We start from the raw sequence: 20,382 nt of genomic DNA on the forward strand, positions 1-20,382 counted from the left end.
AGAGATTGAACGCAGCCAATAGAGTGAGATCAATCTTCGAAAAATGTATGACATTTAAGTCGAATCAACGGTCCTCAATTCGCCAACGGAAATAAAAATTTGTGCCTAGGATGAACAAGAACCTAGATTTCAAGTTAAAAAGTAAGCCAAAATATTTCACTATAAAAATAAAGCTTCTTTTTTCTGCGCTTTGTTTAAATTTAAGTTTTATTGAATTTCTTTGTTTTGCAAACAATTGTCCCTGATTTTGGATCTTTGATATTTCCCACTTGGTGTTTTGGGAATGTTGTCAACAAAGTATACTCCTCCATGCAACCACATTGGTTGTGACAGCTCCTTTGCCACATGATCTCTAATATCTTTCTCAGTTATTTGACAACCGTTCCTCCTAATAACCGCTGCCGTTGCCAAATCTTCAAATTCATCAACTCTAGTTCCAAAAACACAAACTTCTGCTATACCATCCAATGTTAAGATGCAATTTTCTATTTCTTGTGCTGAATAATGAAATCCTCTGTACTTCATTATTTCTTTCTTTCTATCGACAAGATACAAATCTCCTTCCTTATCGAAATAACCAATATCGCCAGTATGGAACCAACCTTCGGAATCAATCATATTTGTGGTTTCTTTTGGGTTTCCATAGTATCCATTCCAATGGGTATTGTTCGATACTAGAATTTCTCCAATTTCATCAATACCCACATTGTTGGAGTTGTCATTGACGATTCTTACTTTAACTTCGGCACCTAGTTGACCAACAGATTTTGGTTTATCGATGTTTGCACTTACTGTGACTCCTCCAAACTCTGTACCCCCATAGGTGTTGAGTACAATACCCGATTTGATGCACTCCTGCATCTTAACATACATGGGATGCGAAACATTTCCTCCACCAACAGCAAATAAACGCAAACTGGAACAATCACAGAGATCTGCTTCTCCACTTTTTATAAATCTTGACATGCACGATCCCGACATCATAACTGCGTTTATTTTATACTTCTCGATGAGTTGACGTAGCATTTCGGGGGAAAACTGCTCCTCAGTGCATATTCTTGTCACGCAAAATAAGCTACTGAATAATAGGAAAATCAAGCCAGTTATCCAGTCTACATTGCAACAGGCAAACATTACTGTTCCATTTGGTAAGGGTCTGAAAGCAAAGAAAAAATAATTTAAGTTCAGTGATGTTTTGACATATGTAAATTGACTCGAGACTCACGTAAACATTTTCAGAAGAGCAATATTTGAAATACAGACACCTTTTGGTAGCCCCGTAGTTCCTGACGACCCCATGATCACAGCTATGTCATCTTGATTGCATTGCTTTGGGCTACAAAAAGAAAATATGAAAATGTAATCTGTGTTAAAAATATGGGAATTTTTATAAAAGACTTGCGGATGAGTGAAGGGGGGGGGGGGTGAGTTTCCAAAAATATATATTGTATTTTTTGTATTTATTTTGTATAGGTACTAAGACTTGACTTTGACTTCAAAGCCATCCATAATTCTAAGACTGAACTCACACATGAATGAAAATACTAGAAATAATGATTTTGAATGCGTTTCGAACCTTTAGACCGAAGACATAGGGTCATAGTCATAGTTCCTTGATAAGTTCTTTGCTAAATCAAAGTTCAGTTTATGTTATTCAGAGACAGTTTAAGTAGATTTTAAAACGATACTCTGGAGTCTAAAAATAAGCAAAACGGAACCTATGTTTAAGCTGTTTCTTAATCTTTTAAACGTCAAAAATAAAACACTGATTTGGGCATTTACATTATAGATGTTTTCTAAACTCTTGCTAAGTTGCTGTCACGCAAATCCAGAGTTTAGGCTATTTATAAATAAATTTAAACCTTAGTTTAGGGCCTAACCTGGGGTTTAACTATAACCATAGAAAATGCTGTGTTTAAGTAGTTACTATCACAGCCAAATATCATATTTGATTTTTGTTTGTGAATTAAAAAGCTGAAAAAGTAAATCATATCGAATAAATTGTATGTTAACTTGAAAAATTTGGATTGATGCCGCCATTGAAGTTGTTCATCTTAAATATTATAGAACGTTGTAGATTGTTTTTTTGATTTTATTTGTTTTGTTTTACTTACTTTTTTGACATCCAATTTGAGGAATGACAGCACAAAATAACGAGTTTGAAAATATAACAGCATTATTTTGGTTGACCTGTCATTTGAAGTATAATTGTAGTAGAATACAACCTTAAACTGGAGTTTTACTAAACACATCGGGAAAATTGATTATCAATAAGAGCTGTGTTTATTTAAGCAAAAAGCCTTAAACTATAGATCCAGAAATCACGACTTTAGTTAGTTTCTTTGAATACGCGCCATTGAGTAAATTAAGTTACGAGACATTTTATTTGAACATTTAAAATCAAAAATTTGATATTTTGCTGGATGTTGGAATGCCACCAAAAAAACAAAATAACGAAAGTTCTACTTAACCCGATTGGACCCCTTTGAAATAGATGAAAACGATTTGTATGAAAGGTATCGATTCGAGAAAAAAAGAGGCTGGGATGCGACCCACACTGATAACTTCCCATCCCGTCTGTCGATTTGTCTTGCTTAGAAGTTTGTTTATATAATATACTTGTACAATTTTTTTTTTTAAAAAACCGTCATTTCGATTTTTTTCAAAATTTTACTTAATGTTGACAACAGTATTTGAAGTTTTGAAAAGACATTTGAGTCGAAAATCAATTTTTACCAACATTTATTAATATTTTTTTTGTTTTTATTTTTTGTTAAAAAAACTGTCAATTCGATTTTTTCAATATTTTTCAGAATGTTGAAAACAATATTTCTTATCAGATAAAATAAGTTTGAAGCCAAAATTTCAAGTTTTTGAAAAGATTTTTGAATCGATATTCAATTTTTACCAACTTTGAGTAATGTTTTAAAAAAAAAACTGTCAATTCGATTTTTCTCAAAATTTTATCAGATGTCAAAAACATTATTCTTCATTGCACAAAATTGTTTTAAAATTAAAATCATATTTAAGTCGTAAAATTTTAGAGGTGACATTTTTTTTCAGTTTTTTTTGATTTATAAAAAAAAAACGTTAAATGGATTTTTTTCAAAAAATATACTTCTTCTACGATAACTTTGGCGACAAAGTTTGATGACGGATTTGTATAGAGGGGGGGGTCTATCTCCCCCCGTTTAGGCGGTAGGGGCAATTTAAAAAAATATGTGCATTAAATGGAAAAAAAAATAATTAAAAAATAACGGTAATTTTCACCTTTTTTTCAAACTGCTATGGTAAGAAAACCACACACGCAATTTTCTTGAGAGCCTTTTCTGCATCTTTTTGCCTTTTTATCTTCTGGTTCTTAAGCTATGAACAACGAAAAAACGTCGCGAACAGACATCTCTCTAAAAATCTTTTATTTCTACTCTAGGGAGCTTGAAACATCGAGAAATGTCAAAATTTTCAATTTGACAAATCGGACCCATTACAATAACTTCCTATGGGAAGTTAAAAACTGTCAAGTTTATGATTGACTTTCAAAATATTTTAGATCGGAATTAAATAAAACGTTTGCTAATATCTGCGTGTTTCCAAGTCTTAAAACCACCAGCCTGACTTGATAAAATTTCTCAACTAACAGCAAACAAAATAGTTTAAAGGGTTTCAAAGGTTTTGGCTCTCCAGCTAATACAATTTATTTTGTTACCCTCTACAAGCTATTTTATTTTGTATAGGTTTAAGTGAAACTTTTCAAAATTGTAGTAGAATTTTCCTTAAACCTGTTTCTATCCGAACAGAATATTTTTTTATGAATAGTTGCTGTTTCTAACCTACATACATAAATTTAGACTCCAGTTCAAATAGACTAGGCTTTAAAATATGACTATGAATATGACCTATATTGATTTGTTTCTTACATTAAGGCTTGTTTAAATGCAGAAACGCATTTAAATGTTTAAAAATATTGAAGTAAGGAGACATCACGTAACTTTCATTATTAATTTGATTCTTGTTCTTGAGAAATAGGAAAAAAACGCGACAAAGGCAAAGAGGGTTGCTGTTTTTGTATAATGAACGAACAAAATTGCCTTCACCTCAAAAAAAATCCAACAGTTTTGAAGCTTGGCATATTTACTAAGGGATGCCTGGTGATGAACCAAACAAGAGTCCCCAAGAATCCAACGTGAGCTCTAGCGGCAGTTAAGAGAAACACGGAGTTTGTTTCAGTTTTTCACGTTTATCTCGTAAACTATTTGTCGGATCAAAAAATGTTGTTCCACAAAATTAAAGCTCATTAAATTTTATAAAAAAAAGCTTGTGATAATTTGTTCCTATCTCTTATAGTTTATAAAGTAACTCTGGCGGCAGTGAAGAGAAACATACGGTTGTTTCGGTTTTTCGTGTTTATTTTGAAAACTATTTGTCGTATCTAAAAATAATCTTCTAAAAAATTAAAACTTATTAGTGTTTAGTTTGTAAAATAACTCTATAGTCATGTAAGGAAAACACGGTGATGACGATTGTATTACCGGTGACATGATGGTTAGTGCGATGGACTCTCATGCGAGAGGTCTTGAGTTCGATCCCTGCCTATGCCACCTAAAGTTTTTTTCACTGGTACTGCCTCTTGTGAGGAATTGACAAATTCTCCAAGAGTAATTCTTGTCATGAAAAGTGCTTTCTCAAATTTTCCGTTCGGATTCGGCTTAAAACTGTAGGTCCTTCCATTCCTGACAACAGTGCTCGCACACAGAAATTGTTGAGAGTTGTCAGTCACCAGACCCTAGTTCTCAAATGGACTGTGGCAAAGTAACTTGCTATAATGCTTATTCTCTAGGCATGCACGCAATGAGCCATATAGTGGGCCAACGAGTTTCAGAAGTAAGAAGGGACATGCAAATTGAATACTACATTTTTTTTGTGGACAATTACACACAAGATAAAATGCATACCATATTTTTTAAGGACATTTAATAAGCTTTTTTTCGTGAGAAAAAACGTGTGTTTTCCTTAAATGCCGATAGAGTTATGTTTCAAGCTAAAATAAGTACAAACAAATTATCATCATATTTCTTTATGATAAGCTCTAATTTTGTAGAAGATTATTTTTTGATACAACAAATAGTTTCAATGATATACCCGAAAAACCGAAAAAAAACGTTTGTTTTTCTTTACTGCCGCTAGAGTTATTTTATTAACTATAAGAGATAGGAACAAATTATTGCAAGCTTTTTCTAATAAAATTTAATGAGCTTTAATTTTTTGGAACAAAACTTTTTGATACGACAAATAGTTTACGAGATAACCGTAAAAAACTGAAACAAACTCCGTGTTTCTCTTAACTGCCGCTAGAGCTCACGTCTGATTCTTGGAGACTTTTTTTGGTTCATCACCAGACATCCCTTAGTAAGTGTATCAAGTTTCAAAACTGTTGGTTTTTTTTTTTTTGAGGTGAAAACCATTATTAACCGGACTATTGTGTCACAATTCAAGAAGTGAAAAAGTTAAGTTAAAAGTTTTTAATTCACAGTTAAACCTAACAGAAATGAAACGAACACTTGTTCGGTGTTTTGATATTTAAATGTGGCATAAGTAGCCGTTAGATCGTTTCAAAAACGATCTGTTTTCAATTTTTCATTTTTAGCCATAAGAACCCTGGCGAAAGAGAGCTTCTGTGTGTTAATTATAATACTTAGCTTCATACAAAAAGTTAGAAACCCCTTATCTTCTACCTCGGTGTTGGAAAATAAAAATACTAAAAATTTAACCCCCAAAACTGCGCTCTACGATTCCATTTTGAATGTAGCTTTGTAACGATGCGTTAAAAAAAGGCAGATCATTTTATATTGTGGGTTATAAACATTAAGTAGGTGCATAAAATAAATTACTTAAGAAGTAGATAATGTTACGTAGGTAATTCTTTCGAAATCAATATAATATAATTGTTCTTTTAGCTATTGCTTTATCTAGCCTTCTTTTTAAAGCTCTATAAAGCAGTTTAAACCATATTATCACAAACAGAGGTCTTAACTCAATTTCACAGTTAAAACCAAAAAATTATGTAACAAATATGATTCCGTTTATTTGATCGCAGAAGAAACTAGGAATATTTTTGAGCACGTTAAAAGTTACAACTTAATTTTTCAGTGTGAAAGTGTACCACGAATCCCAGTTTTAATGTTTAAGTATGATTATGTTTAAAATGTATTTACCGAAAGTCACCTTCTTTTCCTGTAGCTTCCATGAGATCATTTAAGCAACCAACACCTTCAACTCGTCCCTTTATTGTATAGACCTTTGGATGAAGATTGATTTCGTTGCAAGCGGCCATAAGAGTCTCATAATTATCTGCATCGCAAAAAACAATCTTGGGTCTAGTTATTCCAAAAACATGCTGAGTTGTCTCTAAGAAAAAAAATATTATTATTATTTGTTTTTCTCCAAAAAAAACAAAAGCCTGTAAGATTATTGTACGTACTTTTATCAAATGAATTACTAATTGGATGAAAAACGATTCCCCTAAACCATGCAGCTATCAAGACACAAGACTGATAAGTAGAACTAGCAGCCATGATACCTATGATCGATCCCTCTTCAATTTCCAAACGCTGTGCTATTCGAACACTTAACGTGAGTATCTCATGATTCTTTAAGCTTATTCCATCTGTATCTGATATCTGTATGAAAATAAATTTAATTAAAAAAAAAAAACTATTTTACTTTGTTTAAATTCATCTTTTACCTGACAAATGTTTTCCGGATTATTCGTTAAATTTTCAAAAATAGCCTGACCCAAAGATGAGTATTTGTCAAGAGGTCCTGGTTTCTTTTGTGGGCCAGACCAAATTTTCGTAGAGCTGTCATATGTGGTTTTGTTTGAGAACATAATTTTAAAATACTACCGTTGTATCACTTTTGGAGCTATTAAATGAAATGTTTTAAGCTATCTTGCGATATAGGAATTTATAGTATCAGGAGAGACTATCTGTTTATACTGTTATTAATTGCTATAGGTATATTTATTTATGTATAGGAAAAGGTATTAAAACTAACGATAATAAGTGCTTTGTTGTGTAAGATAAGGTGTTAATACAGTTGAACCCATTTGATTACGTTCTTTAAATAAAATTGGATGATATGTATTTTATAAAAACTTAACTTAAACACTTAAGGAGATATTACTACCCTTATTATGTAAAGACACAGTGTGAGCACTAGGAAAGGGAGAGAGGGGTTGAAAGGAGGTGTCAGTGCACATTGGTTTTGAATTCCTGAATATTGCAATGGCTGGGAAAGACATAGTGTGGCAAGGCATTCCACATTCGCGTAGTACGGCTAAAGAACGAATCTCTTTCCTTAAAGGTACAAATTGGACTCGAGGGTATACTGATGAGCATTCCTAGAAGCGCGAGTATTACGGTTGAACTGTTTAAGGGGAGGAATGCAGCTGGCTATTTCACTAGAACATAAACCGTTAAAATAACGGTAAAAGAGGGTGAGACAGGAAACTTTACAACCTATCAATTTAAATGCTCTGCATTTAATACTACCCAAGAGGCTTTACTAAGTTGCAGGAACACCAGCCCAGAGATGAGAGTTATACTCAAGCTTTGGACGTATATATGTAAGTCTTGAAGATAACAGCCAGATCAGAAGGTGTGAAACATTTCTTGCATAGCCTAAGGAAACCTAAACACCTTGCGGCATTTTTGGCGACATCGACAAGAGGTGGTTGGTGATACACATACTGAGAATATCGAGATGTTCAGTCTCCTCGATGCAAGTGCCATCCATGGATAATGGCAAGGGGGTGTATCTCGCTTTAACGATACAAGACAGCATTGTGTTTTCGAAGCATAAAATTCCACGCAGTTTTTTAATCCCCATTGTAGAATGCTGTTTTTAGGAATTTAACTAACTTATTATATTTTCTCGTTGCAACTCCACATCCGAAGAAAAGCGATGTGAGTCTGAAAACGAATATGAAAAGCTAAGAGTACTATCGTTAGCGAAACAATGTATTGGATTAGAATATGCTGACGGAAGATAATTAATAAAAATGATAAAGAGTGTTGGAGATAGGACAGAGCCCTGGGGCACACCAGCATTTATTTTGTGGTTTGTAGACTTGAATCCATCCAATACAACTTGTATTGAACGATACGAAAGGTAATTACTAATCCAATGAAGGAGGGATTCGTGAAAACCGAAAGCACGCATTTTCAATAAAAGAGCCTGATGCTAAGCCCTATCAAATGCTTTTGAAATATCAAGTGCAATAATCTTACTTTCTCAAAACCAATGTAAGGATTTGCTCAACTGTTCGGTGAGATGAACCATGAAATCACCAGTGGACCTATTGCTTCGAAAACCGTATTGCCGGTCTTTAAGAAGCTTTCAATCTTCAAGAATTGGCAGTTTGGTTTGCATATATACCACAATTAAGATATATATGTCGTTTGAAAGCTTAGCACTACTTCATATTTTTTTATAAGTACCCAAAGCTGTTAAACATGGGGTTAAGGCAGTATAAGGCAAAAAATTAATTAGAGCAAAAATTGGGCAGGTTCAGAAAACATAAGGGACTTTATTTGAGATCACCCTCATTCTTTGAACCCGGAGGAAAGTCTTCGAATCCACACCCACTAGAGAGCACAGTAGAGGAAGACCGCGGATCAGGTGGCGCGCACATGGAAAGTTGCCTCACCTACCTTGGAGCGCGAAACTGAAGACATTTAGCTAGGCACCGGCTAGATGGAGAAGTTTGTTGGGTGAGTCCTTAGTTCACACAGGACTGTAGCGCCACCTTAAGTAAGTAAGTAAGTTCATTCTTTGAACGTAAATTTTGAAGAAGGCAACTAGTTAGTTTTTCAAATGTCATGAATTTCAAATTTAGACTTTGACAACTTTATGTTGATAGTACAAAAACCACCCAAAACATTATTGTCTAAAAAGCACTCCTCAGGCAAGTCCATCACGATTTGTATTTTGTATATTTCCGAACTAACAAGGCAACCAGTTAAAGAAAACATCAAATGGAGTTGTAAAGAAAATAAATAAATCATAGATTAATAAAGCTCAGCTTTCAGTTGAATGAAAAAGCATGATCAACTGTCATTTTGATGGAAGTAGACTTGACGTAAAGTTAGGGAGATTTTCCTTGTCTAACTTTCCAGTCAACTTTTCATTGGCTGCGTTACTCTCGTGTTGGATAGATTTCCTTGGATAGGTGGATTTTTCGATACCTTGTTGAACGAGTTGGATAGCTGTATTGAGATTGCTGTCAAAAAATAAAAACAACTTACAGCTGCTCACAAAAAGCAGAGAAACATTTAAACTTCGAAGGCAAAATTGTTGTAAGATAAAACATTTAATGGGTAATTCAACTGATTAGTCGGACGATGATAAATTGATAGGTGTAGGTGCGTAACAATTTAATTTATAAGAGATAACCTTAATCTGTAATCTACGTTAAATTTCTCTTAGCTGAATTGGAACTCTACTCTATACGATTAATAATTTACTTGCAAAATCTCCGGTTTTAAACTATTAACGTTTCACAGAAAACTATCCTAACAGAAACGAAGACTATTATAAAGTGACAATACCTAGATATAGTTGTTTATGTACAGAATATCCTCAAATACAACTTTAACTAACCCCAGAAATTATTGGATACCTTTGGATTCCTTTTTTGACATCTCAGCTGGTTTTGATCAGCTGTTATTTAACACGTAAAACACCAATAAAAAGGTATCCGGATAGCCTATCTGTCTGAGATTGAACGCAGCCATTAAAGTTGCCTTAATTGGAATGTAATTTTTTGGCAGCTGATCAATCAGAAGCTGGAAAATTGACTTACTTTCAAGTCCCTTATGGCGTCTGAACCTGCCTAATAATTGCAACAATATCCCACGGAAATGACAGTTTTGCTAACTTTAAAAAAAAACTTAAAAGAGCACAAAATGAGGGATCTTTTATACAATCATAGCGAAAGCATCATAATTGGTGAATAACTCGCTTTAGGATATGAAAGTTCTTCTTTCTTTCGATTTAGTGAACAAAATGTTTTGAAAAGCATTATTTTCTGTGCCTAGTTCCCACAACTGTGATATGCAATGTTGGAAAGCTTAGTTCAGGTGCATCATTTTTAATTATGGACACAATGGGCAGGTTCAGACGACTTGAAAGTTAGGCAAGTTTCTAGTATCTGAAGGCCAGCTACCAAAAAATTACCTTCCAATTAAGGCAACTTTAATGGAAAGTTGACTGGAAAGTTGGTCAAGAAAAATCTGCCCAACTATCAAGTGAAGTCCACTTATGTCACAATGACAATTGATCAAGTTTTTTTCACAAAAATACTCCATTACAAAATGGAATGGTAAATGGAGTATTTATGTTTTTTCATTTAACTCAAGGCTGAGCTTTATTATTGTGTGCTTTATTTATTTTCTACATAATTCTATTTAATGTTTTGTGTAAAGGGGTTCTTTGTCAAATTGGAAAAGGAATAAGTAATTTTTTGAAAATATAAATAAAAACTACAGGTCGACGTGAAATTGTAGATGGCCTGAGGAGCCTTTTCTAGACATTGAGAATGTTATTTTTGGTAGTTTTTGCACTATCAACAAAAGGTAGAGATTAGTGAAGTAAAGTTTCGAGTTTGAAGTTTATGATACTCAAAAAACTAACTATAGTTGCCTTGGTAAAAATGTACGTTCAAAGAACGTACTGAACCTGCCCAATATTGTAAAAATGTAAACTATGGGGCTGACAAAGATTCTTCTTTTTAACAGCTTTATACCGAATCCGAACGGCTTATTTAATAATAAAGATAATAATAAAGAACTTTTTATGACAAGAATTACTCTTGGAGAGTTTGTTTATTATTCGAAAGGAGCAGTGAGACTTAAGGTGGCACAAGCAGGAATGGAACTGAAGACCTCTAGCACTACAATCCCATGCTCTTACCATCAAACCACGGGTACTACTTTTTTTGGTAGTTTACTTCGAATGTTTTAAAAATATTTTTTATGTTTGTCCAGCGTTTATTCACTTCATGGAACAAACTCCTTTTTTCAAATGTGAGCTGTTAAGTTACAAACAAAACACAAATATGACGCAGATCCATGTTATAATTATGATGAGGCCAACATTAAAACATGATCAAATATTCAGCTTTCAATATGATAAAACATTCGTATACAAATATAAAATATGGAACACTATTCGTCAGTCCGTTGTGTGTTATTTAAATTTAAAATTCGAGCGAAATATAGTCGACTCAACGTCAAATCCCACTTTGAATTTTAATGTTGGTAATAAAGTTAATTTCGGGTCCCACAATTTGACGGCCACCAAAACTGTACCAGAGTTTGGGTTATTTTTGTTGCATATACCCGTGTTAAGCCAGTCAACATGTCAGGCCTATGGCGAGTCGTTATTAACTTCCGATTTGTCAAATTTTGACATTTTTTCGACGTTTCAAGGTCCCTAGAGTCGAAATAGAAGATTTTTATAAGTATGTGTGTGCGTGCGTGTGTACGTACCTACATACATCCTTTCGTACATCCGTACGTTCGCGGCGTTTTTTCGTCGTCCATAGCTCAAGAACCAGAAGAGATATCGACTTCAAATAAATTTTCTCTACACATAATAAGGCAGAAAGATGCAGAAAGGGCTTTTAAGAAAATTGCGTGGGTGGTTTTCTTATCATATAGCAGTTTAAAATAAAGGTGAACATTTTGGTTAATCCTAAAAACGCTAGAGATTTGAATTAAATTTTATATTATAAATTGTAACGTGATACAAAACAAGTATATTTTTAGAAAAAAATTCCAATTTATGTTTTTTTTATAACTCAATAAAACTGAAAAAAAAAAAAGATTGTCACCCCGAAAATTTTACAATAAAAATGATTTTATCTCCAAAACAATTTTGTGCAACGAAGAGTAACGTTTTTAACATTTGGTAAAGTTTTGAGAAAAATCAAGTTGATGGTTTTTTTTTATAAAAAATAAAACCTAAAAAAAAAAACATTACTCAAAGTTGGTAAAAATGGCATTTCGACTCAAATATCTTTTCAAAAACATGAGATTACGGCATCAAAATTATTTTATCTTATAATGAAAATTGTTTTTCACATTCTGAAAAATGTTGATAAAAATCGAATTGTCAGTTTTTTTTTACAAAAAATAAAAAACCCAAAAAAGAAATGTATAAAAGTTGGTAAAAATTGATTTTTGACTCAAATATCTTTTCAAAGCTTTAATATATTGGCTTGAAACTACTTTTATGTTTCGGAAAATATTGTTGTCAACATTCAGTAAAATTTTGAGAAAAATCGAATTGACAGTTTTTTTTTATAAAAAATTAACAAAAGTTGGTAAAAAATGATTTTCGATTAAAATATATTTTCAAAAATTTGAGATAATATTTTTTTAATACTTTATTTATAAGTTTGACAAAATTTAACAAAAGTTAGTACAAATTCTTTTTCGATGTAAATATCTTTTCAAAAATTTGAACTTTTTTTATCTTTCAAAAAATATTGTTGTCAACATTTAGTAAAATTTTGAGAAAAATCGAATTGACAGTTTTTTTTACAAAAAATTAAAAACCGAAAAAAAAATTAACAAAAGTTGTTAAAAACTGATTTTCGACTTAAATATCTTTTCAAAACTTAGAGATTATGGCTTAAAACTACTTTTAGCTTTTAAAAAATATTATTGTCAACATTCAGTGAAATTTTGAGAAAAATCGAATTGACAGTTTTTTTTACAAAAAATTAAAAACCGAAAAAAAAATTAACAAAAGTTGTTAAAAACTGATTTTCGACTTAAATATCTTTTCAAAACTTAGAGATTATGGCTTAAAACTACTTTTAGCTTTTAAAAAATATTATTGTCAACATTCAGTGAAATTTTGAGAAAAATCGAATTGACAGTTTTTTTTTACAAAAAATAAAAACCTTGTATACAAAAATTAATAAAAGTTGGTAAAAATTGATTTTTGACTTAAAAATCTTTTTAATAATTTGAGATTATGGCTTGGAATTAATTTTATCTTCTAAGAAATATTGTTTTAAACATTCAGTATAACTTTGAAAAAAATGGAATTGATATTTTTTTTGAAGAAATTAAAAACTTAAAAGAAAATTTAACAAAAGTTGGTAAAAATTGATTTTCGACTCAAATATCTTTCAAATGCTTTGAGATTATGGCTTCCAGCTAATTTTAATTATATAAAATATCGTTTTCAACATTTGGCCAAATTGTGAGAAAATTCGAATTGACAGTTTTTCTTACAAAAAATAAAAACCCAAACAAACAAAATAATAAATAACAATACTAAAACTTGGTAAAAATTTAATTACGACTCAAACAGCTTTCGTTTTCGATATTCAGTAGTTTTTTTTTATTAAAATCCAAAAGTCCGTTTTTTCATAAAAAAATGAAATCTTCAAAAAATATTACGCAAATTTCGTAAAATTTGATGTTCGGTTCTTGATTTCTCTCAAATTAATTTCATTCATCCAACTTGTGAAAATTTAAGCAATGTTACCAAAATTGGTAAACATTTGATTTCGACTAAAAATTTATTTAACAAAACTAGATTTTCAAACTAAACTATTTTTTTTAAAGAAAAATATCGTTGGTAATTTAAAAATTTTGAAGAATAATTCAAATAACATCTTTTTTAACCCAACCCTACAAACTTTTAAGCAATACAAATCGACCAACGGAATGGGAAGTTATCAGTGTGGGTCGCATCCCAGCCTCTTTTTTTTGTTAATCTATAGTTTATTTTTATTTATTCATATTATACTTTGATTTGTTAAAATGTAGTTTGTTGATATTATATAGTATATAAGTCTCAAATTTGGTCTTTTTCCTCAGTCCTATGGCGTCAGTCCTGTGACAGGTATATTGTTATTGTTCTTCATTTGATGATCATCAGTACTTAGATTTTGTTTATATTATTTGTTGATTACTTAGAAATATTTAGTAAAACAATGTGAAAGTAGTAAAAGATAAATGAATAACAGTACGTTAAATGCCAAAAGTCTGTTTTAAGAACTGAAAGTATTTTCTCCCATTATTATGATCATTATTAAAACATACGAGATTTTTACTAATTTTTATTAAATTTCTAATATATAAAATTCTCCTGTCACAATGTTAGTTGCCATACTCCTCCGAAACGGCTTAACTAATTTCAATGAAATTTTGCATATACATTCGGTAGGTCTGAGAATAGGTTTTTATCTGTTGTTTTATATTCCTAAATATTATTGTTTAATTGCATCAACATCATACACGGTGCAACGATCTTACGATAGTATTCAGTGGACGCTATGTACAATGAAGCATTGATTGCTATTGAGGATCTTTGCATTATCATTGCCAACTTACCACTCAGTCATTTCGGTATGGATTCACTAAATTTAAATGCATCTGATTTAATAGACATTGAATTGAATCATAAACTACAATACTATAGAAATGGCAGCGATTGTTGCGATCTCCCACTAATGAATTAAGAACAAACAACCACTTATGATCTCACCATGCTTGCAATTTCGGCAGGACAAGGTTGATTCTTTTTTGTGGATGCACCAGGTGGAACTGGCAAACCATTCCTTATTTCGCTTATTCTTGCAAAAATAGAATCAATTCCCGTCACTTCACTTAAATTATCGCCTCTGTGGTGTAATGTTAGAAAGGACAAATAAAAGTTCAAGATCCATCAGCTGAAACATTCTCAAAGCAACTGTTAGAGATAGACGACGGAAAAGTTACTTAACTGGATGCATAAAATTACCTGTCGATTTCTGCAAGATTATTGATTTACAAGAAGCTCTCATTGACCATATGTTTCCCGATATAATCAGACACTGTACAAATCATAAATGACTGTCAAAAAATGTGTAAGTCAACGAATCAAATCTCAAGAAGCAACATTTATTACCAGGAGACCTGGTGTCATACAAATCTTTTGATACAGTTTGTGATGCTACCGAAGCTGTAAATTATCCAACTGAGTTTTTGAGCTCATTGGATTTACCAGGCACTCCGCCGCCGCATAATTTACAACTGAAGAGTATACCTCCGGTAATTTTGTTTCGTAATTTGAACACACCACGGCTGTGCAACGGCACGATATTAGTAATTAAAAATTTTGTGAAAAATGTTTTGGAAGCCATAATTCTAAATGGAAAATTCCGAGGTGAAAAAATATTATTACCGCGAATCCCTTTTATACCCACAGATGAGCCAATTCAATTCAAACGCTTTCAATTTCCCATTAGGCATTTGCAATGACTATCAATAATGGCTGAATCACAAACACGCTTCAGCTTCGGCTCAAAGAGCAAATATTTTGTTTGTTGACATTTTTTACAGCAGTTGAGCTGTCAGACAAAGCAAATGTTCAGATAATTGAACTAGAGCTTTCGTTTGGAGTCACATTACGTTACATTACGTTCTTTTCCTTACGATTGTCAAACGAAACGTGAGGTCAAAGCTCCATTGTGATAGCATGCATTGAATTCCTAAGACTGAACTCGTAAACGTCAGGCGAAGCCGAAGCTGAAGCGTGTTTGTGATTTAGCCATAAGTCTCAAGGCCAAACAATGTCTGCCTGCGCCTTAGATTTGAACCCTTCATGTTTTGCATACGGGCAACTATACTTAACGAGCTCTCGAGTTGGTAAACTGTCCAGTTTGTTTATATTTGGGAAAGGTCGGATCACAAAAATTATTGTACACTCTGTTGCATTAAGGGATTGATATTGTTTTTTTTTTTGTCATAATTAGCGATATGTTTATAATTTTAAAGAATTAATTTTAATAAATTAAAAAAAAAATTGTTTAGTGATTTCGTTTAATATTTTGTCACCGTTTAAAGTGCTCTATATATTTTCTACTTATACACCATATCCTTACACACTAACAATAAGATATTTATTTGTGAGCAAAATATTCTCTAGAAATTGTTTATATGACAAAAGAACGTGTGTCGGGTCAGCTAGTTTCATTAAAATAATTTCAAAACTGTGTATACTCATCAGTCCCCTGGCAGTCAAATTCTAAAATGATTAAATATCTTACAATGTACTCAAAAACTTGACTGGCCTGATTTGGAACAATATATTTATTAGATAAGCTATCATATACACGCGAATTTGTAGAAGTTTGGTTTAATAACTATCGTAAACAAAATATCCTCAAAAGTAACCTAACTTTTGTAAAATCACCCAAATAAATGTTTAAGATGGCAAAAACTTCCTTACTTAAATTTCGTCAACAAGACTTAAAAGTAAACAAAAAAGAGGCTTGTATGCGACCCACACTGATAACTTCCCATCCCGTCTGTCGATTTGTCGTACTATTTTTGACTTTATTTTTTATGAAAAAACGGACAGCTGGATTTTTATACAAAAACTACTGAATATCGAAAACAATATTTTCTCTAAAATAAAATAAGTTTGAAGCCACTATTTTTAATTTTTGAAAGCTATTTGATTTTTTTCAAAATTTTACTGAATGTTGACAACAATATTTTTTGAAAGATAAAAGTAGTTTTAAGCCAAAATCTCAAAGTTTTGGAAAGATATTTGAGTCGAAAATCAATTTTTACCAACTTTTGTTAAATTTGATTAGGTTTTTAATTTTTTGTAAATAAACTGTCAATTCGATTTTTCTCAAAATATGTCCTAATGTTGAAAACAATATTTCTTATAAGTAAGAATTAGTTTGAAGCTACTATGTCAAATTCTTGAAAAGATATTTGAGTCGAAAATCATTTTTTACCAACTTTTGTTAATTTTTTTTCGGTTTTTAATTTCTTGTAAAAAAACTGTCAATTTAATTTTTCTCAAAATTTTGCAGAATATTGAAAACAGTATTTCTTATAAGATAAAATAACTTTGAAGCCATAATTTTAAGGTTTTGAAAAGATATTCGAATGGTTATTCAATTTTTACCAACTTTGAGTAATGTTTTTTTAGATTTTTATTTTTTATAAAGAAAAGCTGTCAATTTGATACTCTCCAAAATTTTATCAGATGTCAAAAACATTATTCTTCGTCGCACAAAATTGTTTTGGAGATGAAATCATATTTTAGTCGTAAAATTTTGGAGGTGACAATTTTTTTTCAGTTTTTTTTTGATTTATAAAAAAAAAGTTAAATAGAATTTTTCCAAAAAACACACTTGGTTATTATCACGTTACAGTTTATTATACAAAATTTAATTCAAGTCGCTAGCGTTTTTTGTTCTAAAGATATTTAGGATTAACCAAAATGTTCACCTTTTTTTCAAACTGCTATGGTAAAAAAACCACCCACGCAATATTCTTGAGAGCCCTTTCTGCATCTTTCTGCCTTTTTATCTATATAACAAAATTGATTTGAAGTCGATATCTCTTCTGGTTCTTGAGCTATGGACAACGAAAAAAACGTCGCGAACGTGCGTACACACGCACGCACAGACATCTTTCTAAAAATTTTATTTCGACTCTGGGGACCTTGAAACGTCGAGAAATGTCAAAATTTTCAATTTTACAAATAACTTCCTATGGGAAGTTAATAAACTTCTTAAGAAACATTTATAGCCGACAGGTATAGATATAATTGTTTTTAATTGTCATAGCCAAATGCACACGAGTGAATCGAGAAGCTCCCATATAGTAGTTGGACAGGTACAGAAAATCGACCAAGCCCGCGCCTAGTTCTTAGAGGATCTGATAGGCCAACTATATAACTCATCTTATAGCCCACTTTAGATCTTTAATGATAAAAGTGAAGATTAAAAGTAGCTTCCTGATAATGTAACAAATTGTATGTAATAATTCCATTTTGGATACTGAATTAAAAATTATTAAAAACTTATTTATAATGACATTTTTATATGGCTGCGAAGTACCTTACCTATGCAGCTAGACCTAGCTAAGAACAAGTTTCAATTCTTAATTAAAACAAATTGTGTTCTATGCAAATACACATACGTAACACAAATGTGCACCTTTTACAAATGAAAACAACACTCACAGTTTATAAAATTGTATTTTGATTAACTTTATAATATTCACATAATTATTGAGATGATTTATTAAATGAAATGAAAAGAGTTGATGACATTAACATAACCATAACAAAGTAAACCAGTGTTACCACTGATCTATATTTCAAGGTTATTAATTGCGTCTTACAACTTTATGTAAAAATGGCATTGGAACATAAAGCATGCATGACTAGAGATCAAGGGACAGGTATCGAGTGAAATATTTCTTTAGTTATACAAATGTTCTGGAGTCTTGATTAAGATTTCAGTGTCTATAGTTTCAAAGAAAATCATTTTCTTGTAAGATGGCAGTGTAATATAAATAAACGAAACAATAGTGAAACATTGAGTTTAAAAAGTTGTAAGTGTTATTTTGATAGTCGTTTTTGTGATTCCAATAAATAAATGAAGACTATTTCAATAAGTGCGTTTTTTTGGTATTCCATCAATAGTACAGTGAAAAACTGCAATTTAATTGAAATTTAAAAATTGGTACAACTGAAAGAAAATCTGTCAGAATAATAATAAAAAAAAACACTCAAATAGAAGAAAGTTTTGTGAAAATCAAATGTTAAAATTAAGTTAGCAAACAAAATTAACTAAAACTATTAAAATGGATAATTTTCAAGAAGAAATGGTAAGAAAACATCTGGAAATTTAGATTCTGTAAAAAAAAAGTTCATTTAACAATTGCTACAAGAAGGGGGTTTGTTCGTAGACTACTACATTAACATGTGGAGTTGAAGCGAGGTTGAAGCTCTCCTCAATTCTTTATATGACCTGAATGGAGTTGAAATGAACTTGATTCGCCTCAATTCCGGTAGGGCAACGGAGTGCATTCAAATTCTGTGAAGAAAAACCTGTGTGGATGTTTTGGTTCAACAGATAATGCATTATGGTCTGCTTATTTGCATGCTTGTGTACAAATAAAATAGTTTTGTTTTAATCAAATTATAAAACTTGTTCTTATATGGTGCTGAACTATTCCGTTTTTCATTGTTTAACACGAATCAAACTATCTCACTTGCACTTTAAAAGAAACATCGAAACATCATTTGCATTTTGAAAGTGCTGAATTTTTCATACAAAATTTGAATAAAAATGGTTCCACTTTAAATTAGCTACACCAGCCCTTCCAGGCACAGTGGCAAAAAAAGTTATGATATATTTAGCGACATCTGTTTGTATTTAGTTGAGATAAACTTTTTCTGACATAGAAAGTATTGACATCTAGTATAATTTGTTGAATACAAACGATGCCATATTTTTTTTGTATGTTATTGACAAATATTGACAGTTCGTGCAAAATGAAGCAGAAGCATGCAGTGCGCTGTGACCTGGGAGTATTAAATGTAAATGTTACACAATTTTTCCGCATAGTCCTCTTTGCACTAGGTTTTTGCCCCTTAAAAGTTGTACCATTGTGAAGTTGGCTACTAGCAGTCCATGTATAGTATGTCAATGTATTTGTATCTCGATGGCTATGTTCGTTGAGTAGTTGTGCATTTGGAATCATGCGTGTTTTCCATTGGGGAAAAAATCAATCTATTACTGTTGATTTATTAACTTCCTATGGGAAGTTATTGTAATGGGTTCGATTTGTCAAATTGAAAATTTTGACATTTCTCGACGTTTCAAAGTTCCTAGAGTCAAAATAAAAGATTTTTAGAAAGATGCCTGTCCGTATCCGTCTATACGTTCGCGACGTTTTTTCGTCTTCCATAGCTCAAGAACCAGAAGAGATATCGACTTCAAATAAATTTTGTTATACAGATAATAAGGCAGAAAGATGAAGAAAGGGCTATCAAAAAAATTGCGTGGGCGGTTTTTTTACCATAGCAGTTTGAAAAAGGTGAACATTTTGGTTGAACCTAAATATCTCATGAACCAATGACGCTAGAGACTTGAATTAAGTTTTATATTATATTGTTACGTAATACAAATTAAATATATTTTTGGAAAAAAAATCCAATTAACAGTTATTTTATATAACTCAAAAAATCTGAAAAAAAAATTGTCACCTCGAAAATTTTACGACTAAAACATGATTTCATCTTCAAAACAATTTTGTGCAACAAAGAATAATGATTTTGACATATGATAAAATTTTGAGAAAAATCTAATTGAAAATTTTTATAATAAATAAAAAAGTTAGTGAAAATTGAATTTCGACTCAAATATCTTTTCAAAGCTTTGAGATATTGGCTTTAAACTACTTTTATCTTTCAAAAAATATTGTTGTTAACATTTAGTAAAATTAAAAAAGAATTCACAGTTTTTTTACAAAAAATTAAAAACCGAAAAAAAAAAATTGGTAA

General features: G+C 31.4%; 2 protein-coding genes across 6 annotated transcripts in view; one reads left to right on the forward strand and one right to left on the reverse strand.

The window, feature by feature from the left end:
* Positions 1–156: 156 nt before the first annotated feature.
* LOC129944739 (luciferin 4-monooxygenase-like) overlaps positions 157–20,382 on the reverse strand; it is a 35,078-nt gene continuing 14,852 nt past the window's right edge. For 3 of the 5 annotated variants that reach the window (XM_056054404.1, XM_056054401.1, XM_056054400.1), the window contains exons 2-6: positions 6,743–6,921; positions 6,479–6,677; positions 6,213–6,405; positions 1,226–1,336; positions 157–1,156 (exon numbers count right to left, since the gene is read on the reverse strand). In XM_056054404.1, the coding sequence (XP_055910379.1) occupies positions 208–1,156; positions 1,226–1,336; positions 6,213–6,405; positions 6,479–6,677; positions 6,743–6,886 (1,596 nt within the window). In that variant the 5' untranslated portion in view covers positions 6,887–6,921 and the 3' untranslated portion in view covers positions 157–207. Of the gene's footprint in view, positions 1,157–1,225; positions 1,337–6,212; positions 6,406–6,478; positions 6,678–6,742; positions 6,922–17,931; positions 18,075–20,382 lie in introns of those variants that run through there. The other 2 variants (XM_056054403.1, XM_056054402.1) reach the window with 2 other exon arrangements.
* LOC129948542 (uncharacterized) overlaps positions 18,206–20,382 on the forward strand; it is a 35,158-nt gene continuing 32,981 nt past the window's right edge. Inside the window, exon 1 of the mRNA XM_056059586.1 lies at positions 18,206–18,425. The gene's annotated coding sequence lies outside the window, so the exon portion shown is untranslated. The remainder of the gene's footprint in view (positions 18,426–20,382) is intronic.

This window comes from Eupeodes corollae, chromosome 2, assembly GCF_945859685.1.
Source record: "Eupeodes corollae chromosome 2, idEupCoro1.1, whole genome shotgun sequence".
Taxonomy (NCBI): domain Eukaryota; kingdom Metazoa; phylum Arthropoda; class Insecta; order Diptera; family Syrphidae; genus Eupeodes; species Eupeodes corollae.